The sequence below is a fragment of the Hypomesus nipponensis genome, chromosome 10, assembly GCF_054491055.1.
Source record: "Hypomesus nipponensis isolate SF chromosome 10, ASM5449105v1, whole genome shotgun sequence".
Lineage (NCBI taxonomy): Eukaryota > Metazoa > Chordata > Actinopteri > Osmeriformes > Osmeridae > Hypomesus > Hypomesus nipponensis.
This window is the reverse complement of record NC_140370.1, coordinates 7,386,253-7,399,368: the sequence shown is the minus strand read 5'-3', so window position 1 is coordinate 7,399,368 and position 13,116 is coordinate 7,386,253. Positions and strand designations below refer to the sequence as shown.

The window sequence follows — 13,116 nt, the reverse complement described above, 5'->3', positions numbered from 1 at the left end:
CCCATCTGGCTGTACACTGGTTGTGTATTGGCTCTTTGGAGTGTTAATAAAAAGCCTCTCGCCCTCGTTGCGGCGTGCCCGCTGTTGCGAGCTCGCCAGCGCTCTGCCTCGCTAATGGAGGTTTGGAGTGCCATTTAGGAGGAGGTTGCCAAACACTCATCTACCATTCCACAAGCGCGTTGGCATTTTGTAAAGCTTGCTTGATGGGGGGGGGGGAAGGAGGGAAGGAAGATTTGCTTGGGAAAATTGATTTGTATATGTGTGTTTGTGTCAGTGTGTGGGTGTGGGTGTGGGTGTGACTAAATAAAGGTTAGAGACTAATGTGATTGACTGGGTGTGTGACAAGCTTGTTGGCGTTTTAATGGACTCGCTAAAGGCGACACATACGTTCTACAGCTACTTACAGTTCCTTTGTTCTACTGTAGGAATATTAGACTGGTAAGGTCACAAAGTAACATCTACTGTGGCACAGGGTAAGGTAAAAGGGAGGTAGTGGTCTTTAGAAGAGCCAGACCGCTGGGGGTTTATAGGTTCAGGATGCCTGGATGGAGTCCCTCCTACCTGGGTCAGGGGGCGGGCTGCTTCCCCTTCCTCCGGAGCCCCAGTGACACCTCCATCAAACTACTCTGTCAGAGATCCTGGATGTTCCACTGGCCCTGTTCTGCTGACTCTCCACTCTCTCTTTTTCTCTTTCCCCTCATCTCTACCGCTCACCCCAACTCTCTTTCTCTCTCATTATCTATGTCTCTCTCTCTCTCTCTCTCTCTTCATCACTCCCTGTCTCTCCAGAAGACATCCGTCCTGGTCTTCACTGTTGTTTTAGCCTCTCAGGCAAATGGCAGGAGATCAATGTGATGAATGGTCACTAAGAGGGCAGTCAGTATCAATGGCCTCCGGCCGTAGTCAAGAGAGAATGTGCTGAATATATTAGGGACTTTTTCCTCCCTTCCTCTTCTCTCGAACTCTTTTTCTTCTCTGTCTCTCTCTCTCTGTCTCTCTTTCATCCCTCCCCTTCTCTCTCTCTGTCTCCATCCCTCCGTCTGTGCCGGTCATTAACGCGGCATTAAGAGGCGGTGTGAAGCCATTGCTCCTCCATCTCTTCCACTGCACTCGTGAAAGGATCCTTACTAATGACACACAAACACACACACGCACACAATGGCCAGGCTTACTGTCAGGGACTCCGAGAGTAGCAGCGGTCACATTACCGGCGAAGCCAAAGCTATTAGAGTGGAGGGAATGGGTTTGTTTTGTTAGTCTAAAGATGGATGCTCTTCACGGAACGCTTTGATGGCCTATCAGCGCCACACCCATGACAAACAAATATGCGGAGAGAGAGGGAGAGAGAGATAGAGACAGAGAGAGAGAGAGAGAGAGAGAGAGAGAGAGAGAGAGAGAGAGAGAGAGAGAGAGAGAGAAAGAGAGAGAGAGAGAGAGAGAGAGAGAGAGAGAGAGAGAGAGAGAGAGAGAGAGAGAGAGAGAGAGAGAGAGAGAGACAGAGAGAGAGACAGAGAGACAGAGAGACAGAGAGACAGAGAGACAGAGAGACAGAGAGACAGAGAGACAGAGAGACAGAGAGACAGAGAGAAACAGAGAGAGACGACACGGAGGAGAGGGATCGGAAGGCACATAGTGACATAGAAGAAGCAGAAGTCTTGTTAGACGGAGAAGAGAGACTAAAGACAGAACGAGAGAGAGAGAGAGAGAGAGAGAGAGAGAGAGAGAGAGAGAGAGAGAGAGAGAATCAGCATAAGAACTCCCATCACCCAGGTGCTTCCCACTTGGTTTACCTTGAGATGGCTATGAATAAACCATGGGAGCAACATGTGACCATGCCCCTGGCCGCAACACTGGGACTAAATATACACAGAGCTTCAGAACAGCAGTGTTGTTTCATAGGCCGGGCCTTGGAATAAGAGGAAATGGATGCACAAAGCCAGGAATTCCATTATCACCAAGGTGACAGGTGATGATGTCTTGTCATGTCTTCCTGCTTTGCTGGAGGTCAGTGTAGACGCCAGGGAAAGGTTTAGGGAGGTGGAATAGATTAAAGCTGAATCCCTGGTAGAGTGGAACAAGGAAAGGACGTTACAAACTGTGACTTAATGAAACATGCACGACAATGATTGGTGGAATCCAACTTCTAGAATTAAACATCCCTATGGGGATTCCATCCCCAGAACATTTTGATTTTCTTTTCTTTACAAAGAGGTTCACGTTTCGGCAACATATTGTACAGCAACTTGTAGCAAACAGATGTCTGCAAATCCAGACATTAATAGGGCGTAACTATTTATTATTTGTTGTGTGGAGCTAGACTGATAATGAATTAGCATCCATGTCTTCTCCATCAATGAAACATCACGACTAAATCAATATTGCGCATCTAAACCATCGAACTGCACAAATGACCATTTCTTGGAAGAAAAGAGAAGGCCAGCCAGCTGATTCATGCAGACACTTAGCTCAGAAGTGCTAGGAAAACGAACGGCAACATGCACTGTGTTCTCGAGCACCTGGTGGTCATATCAAACAGACCGGACAAGAACTTTGTTTTTCTGAGGGTGTTATGGTGGGATGTATGGTGACACCATTGCACATTTTGTGTCCTGTAGGAGGAACAAAAAAAGTGTGTTGGGTGAAGGAGTGAATTTGTGGGCAGGTTTCCGCTCATTGGTATCGATGCCTGTTGCCTTTGGGCCCTAACCAACTTGAAAGATGGTGGTCGTTTGGCTGGACGGGGGAGCCTCACCCCAACTCCACCACCCCCCCCAGCCGCCAGTAGAAAGGCCCTGGGGTAGTTCTTATAAAGAGACAGGTCTCAGTAATGTTGATGAATGGTCGTTATACCAGAGATGAGAAAGGAGAGGAACAGAGGGATGATGAGGACAGAGGGAGATGGAAATAGAGACGGAGAGAGAAAAGAGGGGATGGGGAGAGAGGGGAAAAGGGGATGTGGAGGAGAGAGAAGGGGTTTGTTTATCACGTTGGTGGTGTCGTGGGACCTTTGTTTTCTCTCTATCTTTCTTGCTCTATATCTCTCTGTCTCTCTCTATCTTTCGTTCTCTGTCACACCCTCTCTCTCTGTCTCCTTTTCTTCTCGTCCTCCTGGTGCTTGCTAATGTTCCTCAGGCTATCTTTTCATCTCTTCTCTTATCACACCCCAGGGCCCGTCAACACAGATTGTTAAGGCTTACATTTTATACGTGCATACATATGTACAAGATGTTGTTAAGCCCTATCGTCCTCCTACGAGCTCATCTTTACACTGTGTGTGTTTGTGTGTGTTTGTATGTGTGTGTGGGTGTGATGAGTAGTGGAGGTCACCCTCTCACCACAGCTGTTGTGAGTGAGTGGCAGGTGAAGGTTCCAGTCAGAATGACTGCTATCAGCTATGTTGTCTGGGTTTGCTCGGGGCAAGGCACTCGGAGGGTACATGTTCATTTCATGAAGTAAATCATTCACCAGAAAAGCAAGGAGCAAAAAAAAGAAAAAGCAGAAAGACCCATGCTCACCGTCGTACATTTAGCATCAGAGAGCGTGGCTCCTCCCCCCCCCCCCCCCCCCCCCCCCCCCCCCCCCCCCCCCCCCTGGAGCTGTCATGTTTAGCTATGGTTCTCTCCTCACTTGGGCTCTGATCCCGGGGGGTCTCATTACTGGGGTCCTGCTCACTGAGGTTCTGCCTTCTGGGGTTCTGCTTCCTGTGGTTCTCCTCAGGTCACAGATCTCTGCTGCTCCGCCTTTGTTAACTAGGGCCGGCATTGTGCTGTCCACAGCCACTATAATTGAAATTCTATGGCACTCCATCTTGAATTTGTTAGTCGCCACATTTCTACTGTATAATGTGCAGAGTCACTGGGTAGCCATGCTTTTGGCTCAATGGCAGCCAATAGCGGTGCATCAGAGGTCATTACTGGGTGTGCACTTATGCAGACTCCAGCTTGGAAAGAGAGACTGGAGACTGGCGTTTGGAACGTCATATTTTCATTGGAGTACTCCTAAACAATGTTTGTATTTCAGAAAATAAAGGGTGTTAGAGCCTGAGAACACTGAGTTGCTAAATACTGTAGGCTTTGTGGCTGTGAAGCAAATCACTGTAATTTCAACCCATTCAGAGAGTAAATTGATGTACCAAACATCCAATAGATCTCATTATGAGTTCTTATGTAAGCCTGTATGTGCTTTTATGCCCATAATGATGTTCTGCATGTTCTCCTCTGATCTCTTGGGGTTTGCCATTGCATCTATTTTGAAAGTACATTTTAAAAAGCTTACATTAATCACACCAGCTTTAGTTACTTCAGCCCCCATGCTTTAACCCCAATCAACACTCACAGTTTTTTGGGGATGTTTATGAATACATCGGTGGATTACTAAGGTGGATTGTTACTATTCAAACAAAGCTAACTTTTTCTATATTTCCCTTGCTCTCTCTCTCTCTCTCTCTCTCTCTCTCTCTCTCTCTCTCTCCACCAGTGGGAGGAAGTGAGTGGCTACGATGAGAACCTCAACACCATCCGGACCTACCAGGTGTGCAACGTGTTTGAGTCCAGCCAGAACAACTGGCTCCTGACCACCTTCATAGACCGCCGCGGCGCCCAGCGGATCTACGTGGAGATGCGCTTCACCGTCAGGGACTGCAGCTCCATCCCCAACGTCCCCGGCTCCTGCAAGGAGACCTTCAACCTCTACTACTACGAGTCGGACGCCGTCATCGCCACCAAGGGCACCGCCTTCTGGATGGAGGCGCCCTACCTCAAGGTGGACACCATCGCGGCCGACGAGTCCTTCTCCCAGGTGGACTTCGGTGGGCGTCTGATGAAGGTCAACACGGAGGTCCGCAGCTTTGGCCCACTGTCCAAGAACGGCTTCTACCTGGCCTTCCAGGACTACGGCGCCTGCATGTCGCTGCTCTCCGTCCGCGTCTTCTACAAGAAGTGCCCCAGCGTGGTCCAGAACTTCGCCATCTTCCCCGAGACCATGACGGGGGCTGAGAGCACCTCGCTGGTCATCGCCCGGGGAACGTGCATCTCCAACTCGGAGGAGGTGGACGTGCCCATCAAGCTGTACTGCAACGGCGACGGCGAGTGGATGGTGCCCATCGGCAGCTGCACCTGCAAGGCGGGCTTCGAGCCCGACAACGGGAACGTCTGCCGAGGTAACGGCCTTTCCAAGCCGGCTGAATCTCCTTTCCCTTCCGATGAGTCTCAAGGCGTTCTTTTTCAACTCGGCTTTGTGAAATAGATTTGCTCTGCTTTGGCGGGCCTTGGCCTGGGATTCGTCGTTTTGATATTGCTTTTTACGTCCTCCTTAGTCTCAGTGCGATTGAGGATTTGTGCTAGACGGAATCCTTTTGTCACGGAGGGTTGCTAATGTCTGGATGTGTCTTGAGCATGCACAGAAGACATGAATGTAACTTCATGTTTTTGTCATCGCAGTGCAAAGTCAATACAGCTCTGCCAGAAGTTGGCTGAGGGTGTATTGATTGTATTTTGTGTATTTTCCTGAGCTATGTGTGCTGGAGTTATACCTTTAATCACACACATAGACACCCACACACACACACAACACTGGTCTAATACTCCACACCAGTATAATAGAGGCCCACTTTTATTGATTTATAATCTGCAGAGACTTCCAGCCTTGTCTACAGACTGCATTACAGATGGCTTCTCTGGTATGATGTTTAATTGAGATGTATGTGTGTGTGTGTGTGTGTGTGCATTTGTTTTTATGTGTGGTGTAAGGGGGTGGGAGGGTGGAAATTAGCCTAGCTTAAAGTGACAGGGAATCACACACACACACACCCACACACACACATAAAAGCACACACACACACAGACACACAGACCCCCTACCGTGACAGTGGAACTTGCCCAAGGTGTCTGATTGTGGGGGTCATATTGGTCTGGTTCCCTCTGGAGGTGAAGGGTAGAGTATGTGCGGGAGAGATAAGATTGATTGACGCCCCGTTTGCTCTTATCAATAAACAGATATGAGAGCTACCCCTACGTGCGTGGGTGCACATGCGAGGGTGTGTCTGTGTGTGTCTTTACTGTCCATTCGCTGCAGAATTCCACAACAAGTTAAGGACTTTGACAAGCCAGGAAGTGATACCCAAGGTTTACTGACGCAGAAGAGTATCTGTATGCGGAAAGCTTGCTGAACTAGAGGACTTATCCGGTTCATCCTTCCAAGGTCCATGTTCTGCTCTGTGAGTCAGAACACAAAACATGTGACTTTGGTCTGATTTGCCCCACAATGCATTACACCTCGTCCGTACATCCCGTTCTCTGCATCATTGTCAGCCATGCTCAGGCAAACTGTTCTGCCCCGGAAAGAGGCGGCCACATACAAACATTTCGAACGATAAGACCAACCTCTGGAAACAGATCGAACCTTATTAAGGCGGGTGAGGTTCCAAGCCACTTTTAGAAGGAACTACTTAGGGGTTCTCGCTAGCCCTTTACAAAGCTGACCAAATAGGTCTATGAGTAACCAGAGGATTCAAAATGGAACCCTGTTTCTGCAGACTTGTCCTATTGTAACACATTATATACATGGTTGTTTTTGTTCACACGCGTGGTCTCATTTCCTGCGTGGCAGCCTCATTGACACGCTCAGTGTCACAGAGAAGTGGTTGTATTTGTGCACGGTGTAGTTACTCTGATTAAGCCTATCAAAACAATATTTCAAACTCCAGGTGAAAGATGGAGGATTTTTTGCTCTGACAAAGTGTGGCTGGCAGTGCTTGGAAAGAAGCAGCCTGTCTGGAATTCTGATGCAACCGAGTACAACTTTGTTAGGGCAGAATAGCATCATTACGTGCTACACTATGTGATGTATCAGCTGCGTTCTCGCTGATCGCTCAGTGTCTCTAAGGTTATGAAGGGCAGTGAGAAAACGGCTGCTGTTCTCTTTCTCTCTCTATCTCTCTCCCTCTTTCCCTCCCTCTGTCTTCTTCCCTCTCTAATCTATGGATGTCTCTCTCTAATCTCTCGGATCTCTGTCTATTTACCTCTTCTCTCCATAAACACACAGCAGAGTAATTGGAGCCCCGGTGTCCTGCAGTGTTAGTAAGGGTTTTGTTTGCGGGGAGCATCGTCGTGATGGTACACACGCACACAAACATACACACACATACGGGCACACACATACAAACACAATCCTCTCCCCTGATAGACACTACAAAGACACTTTGAATGAAGGGGGAGACGTGTACCATGGCTAATTCCCACAATCCCCCTGGCTTCCTCTACTAAGTGGTCTCAGAAATTAGACTTCCTGCTGGGCTGAGTCCTCCCTCCACGCTACTTTCTCGCTCTGTCTGTCTCTCCATTCTTTTTTCATTTCAATTCAAGTCGACGACATGATGATTATTGATGTGAAAGGACACTTCACGTTCACGTTGCCAAATCGACACTGGGGCTATAGAAACACGTATAGGTTATGTACATAAATATATTTGCCATACGTACAAACTTTCACTCTCTGTTTCTCTTGTCCTTCTCCGTATCTCTCTCCCCCTCTCTCCTTCTCTCTCACCCTCTCTCCTCTCTCCTTCTCTCTCACCTTCTCTCTCTCCTCTCTCCGTCTCTCTCACCCTCTCTCTCCACTCTCTTTCTCTCTCACCCTCTCTCTCTCCTTCTCTCTCACCCTCTCTCTCCTCTCTCCTTCTCTCTTACCCTCTCTCTCTCCTCTCTCTTTCTCTCTCACCCTTTCTCTCTCTTTCTCATCCTGGCTCTTTCTACCCCCCCCCCCCCCCCCATCTCTCTCTAGAGAGGAAGAAATATATGATTGAAGGATGCAACTGTAATTTGACCAGAAGTACCAAAAGGGGTGATGCATTATCCTCATTTGTGCTAACCTTAAACACACACAGACAGGCACACACACATATAATGTGCACACACTCAGAGACCCCCTCTCTCACACACACAGACACACAGAGAAACACACAAACATGCGTACACTCACACAGAGTGTGAGTGTAGACACACAGACACTCATTTTACAGCATGCAGGGGAAATGTCTAGTGTGGCATCCATACCACTATCAGGTGTTCTCAATGGAACGCTTCTTGTTTCATCCTAAGCATTCCCCACCATCTCCCCACAGTGTCTGGGTTTGTCGAAGAGTTTTTGAACAAGGAAATCTATCTTGAAAGTGCTTGTCATAGTCGAGTGGTTTTTGGAACGGATCAATAGGAGGTCATTGAAACAACATGGCTTCTGTGTCAAGCCTCAAGTAATTGCCCATTAGAAGTGAGATAGAACAAGGAAAAGGAATAATAAAGCTGACCATTTAATGAGAAAATAGTTTCCTGGAGGAGGAGCGAGATGGTAGAAGTGGAAGTGGCCGACAGTGTGTGTGTGTGTGTGTGTGTGTGTGTGTATTCACGTGTGTGTACGCGTGGGAGTTACACAGAATATACCTTTGCTTGAGGTCTACTTCCGTCTGTGCCACTGCTTAATGGTACCTGAGAGTTCCTATCTATATGTGTTAATTAATGGCAGGCAGCCTTGCAGGGTGTGTGTAGCCTGCTGTCAGGTAAATGTTGAACATGGGGAGATACGTACACAGATGATACCAGCGGGTCTCTTATTAGCATAGCACACCGCAGCACTGACAGAAGCCATGAGGGGCTCTGAGTAACCTATGGCACCCCCTTCCCCCCCTTTTCTCTGTCTCTCTCTCTCTCTCTCTCTCTCTCTCTCTCTCTCTCTCTCTCTTTTGTCTCTGTCTCTGTCTCTGTCTCTGTCTCTCTCTATCTCTCTCTTTCTCTCTGTAACACACACGCCCCCCTCCCCCTTCTTTCTGTCTCTTTCTCTCCCCAGCTTGCATGCCCTCTTTTATTCTGGGTGGAAAAGCAATCTGCTAAATATTTGATCGCCTGCTTGTTAAATTGAGCAGAGGTGCTCGAAAGCGGCAGCCCAGCCCCACTGAAGCCCAGCCAAAGCGTGAAGTGTGTGTTTTCTGCTCGGTGAACTACTGCTGTGACCTCACACCAAGTGACTGATTAAAACAGCAGCCATTTTGTTCGCTAAGCATCCATTTTCCCCATCTCTAGCGTGTGGTTTTAGAGGCGCGACTCTCCGGGATGTGTTTGTAGGGGGTCACGGTGATAATTGATCATTTCACAACATCCAGGGCGTTTTGCCCAAGTGTTGCTTATAAAAAGACCCAGTGCAGCATGATGTGTCCGAGGCCCTGCTGGTGTCACTCTTAAACTGGGGCTGTCCATTATTGAATGCTTAAACTTCTCTTGTATATCGGCTGCCCCCAATGTTTTATTGACGTTGAAACAATGATGGAGATAATTACGAGGTTTCAAAGAGAGATGGAAGGGGATCTGCTCGTGTGTTAGGCTTGGGTGGGATCAGACGGAATTTTCTCCTGGGCTACAACAGACTTTCTGGCTGGCTGATTTATGCGAGCTGGGAGTCTATAAAGCTGGCTGTCTGGCAGTTTATGAGGCGCTGCACAGTGCGTTTTATTCTTTTGTAATTGGTTAACCGTGCTGAAAGCTTATTGCTGTGCTTGTAGCTTTTGTCTGAAGACCCATTCCTATGCAAAGCATGCAGGCAGCCCACATTGGAGGGTTAGTGGCTAGAACAGGGGTCTGGGTACTAGAAGGGGGGCATAGGGCCTAGGATTGGGACTAGGGGATAGGATGCAGGGCCTTGAATGAAGAACAATGGATGAGAGGTTGTTGTCCTTCTATCTTGTACGCTGGACATCTGCTAAATGAGCACTAAAAAGAGATGGCGGAAGGAGCAAGGGAAATCATAAATACATTTGATCAATCCATTTCCTCATCCAATGTTCTTTACCATTCATTCATCCATGCACCCATACACCCATTCATCCATCCCTCCAACTATTCATGCATAATTTTTCCAAGAGCCTTTTTCCATTCTGTTTCAGACCAGATTTAGTATGCTGATATGTACATAGCTGCTCTTATTTTCCCTCTGTGTTAGGCTCCAGTAGGCTTTTGACACATTGGCACATTAATATTACAAATATTCAAATAACTTTATTTAACATTCGGCAGGCTGACGGCGGCGGTGGGAGATTCACAGCCCATTGAGCAAGTGCGCTTCCCTGGGCTAAGTGCCGATTCATCATGGCTGCCTTACCCCTGTCTAATGGCTGCCATCATGGGGTGCACTCATACACACACACACACATACACACTCATACACACACAAACATACACACACATACACACACACACACACAAGCACTGTTATTCTAAAGACTTTTTATTGGACAAGTAATGTTTGGATGTGGTTTGAATGTTGCAGGAGCTAACACTGAGTGTATAGCCACAGATTGTCATCACAGCATTTTGCTGAATCTTTTTCTAATGATTATAAATGGTTAGCACTGCCAAAGGATGAGGAACTGGCATGCCTGGCTAAAAAGTTTGCCCTTCAACAGAACGGTTATATAATACTAGGCTCAAAAGGTTTTCTCTAACCTGGATTACAGTATGTGTGCTAAAGGTCTCGGTATATTGCTTTGTTTGGTATTCTTGTGTGTGTGTGTGTGTGCTTGTGCACCCACGACCGCGTGTGTGTGTGTGTGTGAGTGTGTGTGTGTGTGTGTGCCTTCATCCCTGGCTGAATGTTCCACTGCTCAGAGGTGCTGGCTGTCAGCACTCACAAACACGGTGTTGGCAGACTGCTGCTATTAGAGGCTATTCCAGCCCATTTAGCCATGTCCATTTTTGTTTCTCAGAGTTTACTTCATTTGGCCATGAGACATCCCCCCCCCCCCACACACATGCCCACATGGAGATACACACATACACACGGGTGCACACACACGGGCACACACATATACACACTCAGAAACACACACACACACACACACACTTTCAACAGGGCCTCCTCCCAGTCAGGTCACCTTGAAACTCAATTAAATGACCCCCTGTGACTCTTTCAGTTCTGTCAACCAAAAGCCCATGGAGACGCTGGAAAATTGGGGAAGCCTAGATGGGGAGAAAAGGAGTGGCATAGAGGGACATAGAAAGACTTTGTTTCCATGGATGTCAACGGGACAAATAGAAGGATGGCAAATGGCAGCAGACAAAGAGTGGGTCCTTTGGAAAGGGGCTGAACAGAAAGGGGTCCAAGCAGAGAAGGAGCACTGACCCCGACACAGATGCTGAGCTCTATGGCTGCAACTACACGTCAGCTCTTAATGCTGCCAGGGATCCAGCGGCTCCACTCGTACACAACACAGACAGGAGCCCACACAGAGCAGTCCTCAACCATGTCCTCTCTCTGCCCTCTCTCTCTCTCTATCTCTATCTCTCTGTCTCTCTCTCTCTCTCTCTCTCTCTCTCTCTCTCTCTCTCTCTCTCTCTCTCTCTCTCTCTCTCTCTCTCTCTCTCTCTCTCTCTCTCTCTCTCTCTCTCTCTCTCTCTCTCTCTATTTATCGGTTTCCCACCCCCAGAGATTAAACATCCCTATCCATTATTACAGATTCTATTTCCAGCCAATTCACTGGATGTTTGGATGAGTGATAATCCATTTAGCCAAGCAGAACCATGACGTTTGTGCTACACCTACATGTTGTCACACCCACCACATTATATACATTCAATGGATAGTGGTGTCTTTCTTTAAAAAGCTGGCACCACTGTTTCCAGGTTAATACATCCCCTGTGGCAAGCCTTTCGCTTCCTGTCCCCTCCCCTCTTCTCCTCTAATTAGCCTGAGCCAGCTGTTTTCATCTCTATGGTTTGGTGACAGTGACTGTGGTGGCTGTGTAGAGGGAGAGGGGAGGGGGGGGGACTGAGGCAGATGCCTCCTGTGTTGGCAAAACACAAAGGGCTCAGGACACAGAGGGGCCCCAGGGGCCTCGCAGCAGGACCGCATCACTGGAGCCTGAGTGGTGAGTTGTTTATTGCGTTAGTTGAATACATAAAGGAGAGTTTTTGTCGCCCTCTCACCAACAAACACGCTGTCAAGACGTTCATGTGACGGATAAGGAAGAACGAGACTCGCCGTATCACTTTTCCCTCTTTCTCTCTTCTTTTGTCTTTTCTGTATATTTCAAAAATACCAAATACGAGAATATCGTATTTTAATCTATATGTACATTTTTCCAAGCTGCTTTTTTTTTCTACTGTTTGATCTGTCATTTGTAATGAGGAAATGTGTATTACAATCCTACCTGGATGCAAAATAGAAGTATTTTACATGAGAGTCTCAGTGTTTTGGACCTTACTCTCTCTCTCTCTCTCTCTCTCTCTCTCTCTCTCTCTCTCTCTCTCTCTCTCTCTCTCTCTCTCTCTCTCTCATAATGAAACATTGCCATTGCACTTCCTCTAGACAAAGTGTTGCTTTGACAGCACGTCAACTCTTCTCTCTTTCCCCCTGTTCTTTCTCTTTTCTTCTCCCTCCCGCTCCCCCCTCTGCCTGTCCCCTCCGGAGTGCTTTAATATCAGCCTCTAATGAGAAGACTCGGAGCCTCTCCACAGAACACCCTGTAGTTCTACAGAGATAGAGAGGGTACAAAGACTTCTCCCCCCATCCTTCCTTCTCTCTCCTTCTCTCTTTTCTCTCCTTCTTCCAGTCGTACCCATCAATATTCACTCAGCCCTAATAGCCAGTGCTGTTTGTTAGCCCGGAGCCCCCCCCCCCTCTATCTCTCTCTCCTCCGACACCCCCCACCCCCTCCCTTCCACCTCTCCACTGATCTGCCATCATTGGATTTGCTCCAAAGAAAGAAAACACGGCAGTACCGGAATCCGATTAAAAACAAAGGAATCATAGAACAGATGGGATCTAACACCCTCAAAAAACCTTCATAGGGTTCGACTGAGTGAGACGGGTGGATAATACAGCGTTCTGTTAGAACATGACCCCTCGACACCGGGCCTCTCTCACCCCGAGTCGGAGGCAAAGTGGGTTTCCGTGTTCATGTCTTGTTCATGTCTTCCTGTAGGTTATTGCGCTAGGGGGGACAATGCTGGAATGCAAAAAAGCTTCCAGGAAACAGACTGATCCCACTCCAGATATGACATCATTCTTGTGATGGAATTAGCATTTGGATGTGATAGGTAACACAGAAAGGATCAGGCACCTACATGCGCTTAC

The 13,116-nt window shown here is 47.8% G+C and overlaps 1 protein-coding gene across 1 annotated transcript in view; it reads left to right on the top strand.

Annotated features, from left to right (window-relative positions):
• Positions 1–13,116, top strand: part of ephb1 (EPH receptor B1) — a 121,157-nt gene that overhangs the window by 44,716 nt on the left and 63,325 nt on the right. The window contains exon 3 of the mRNA XM_084706933.1: positions 4,477–5,158. Within this exon, the coding sequence (XP_084563059.1) occupies positions 4,477–5,158 (682 nt within the window). The remainder of the gene's footprint in view (positions 1–4,476; positions 5,159–13,116) is intronic.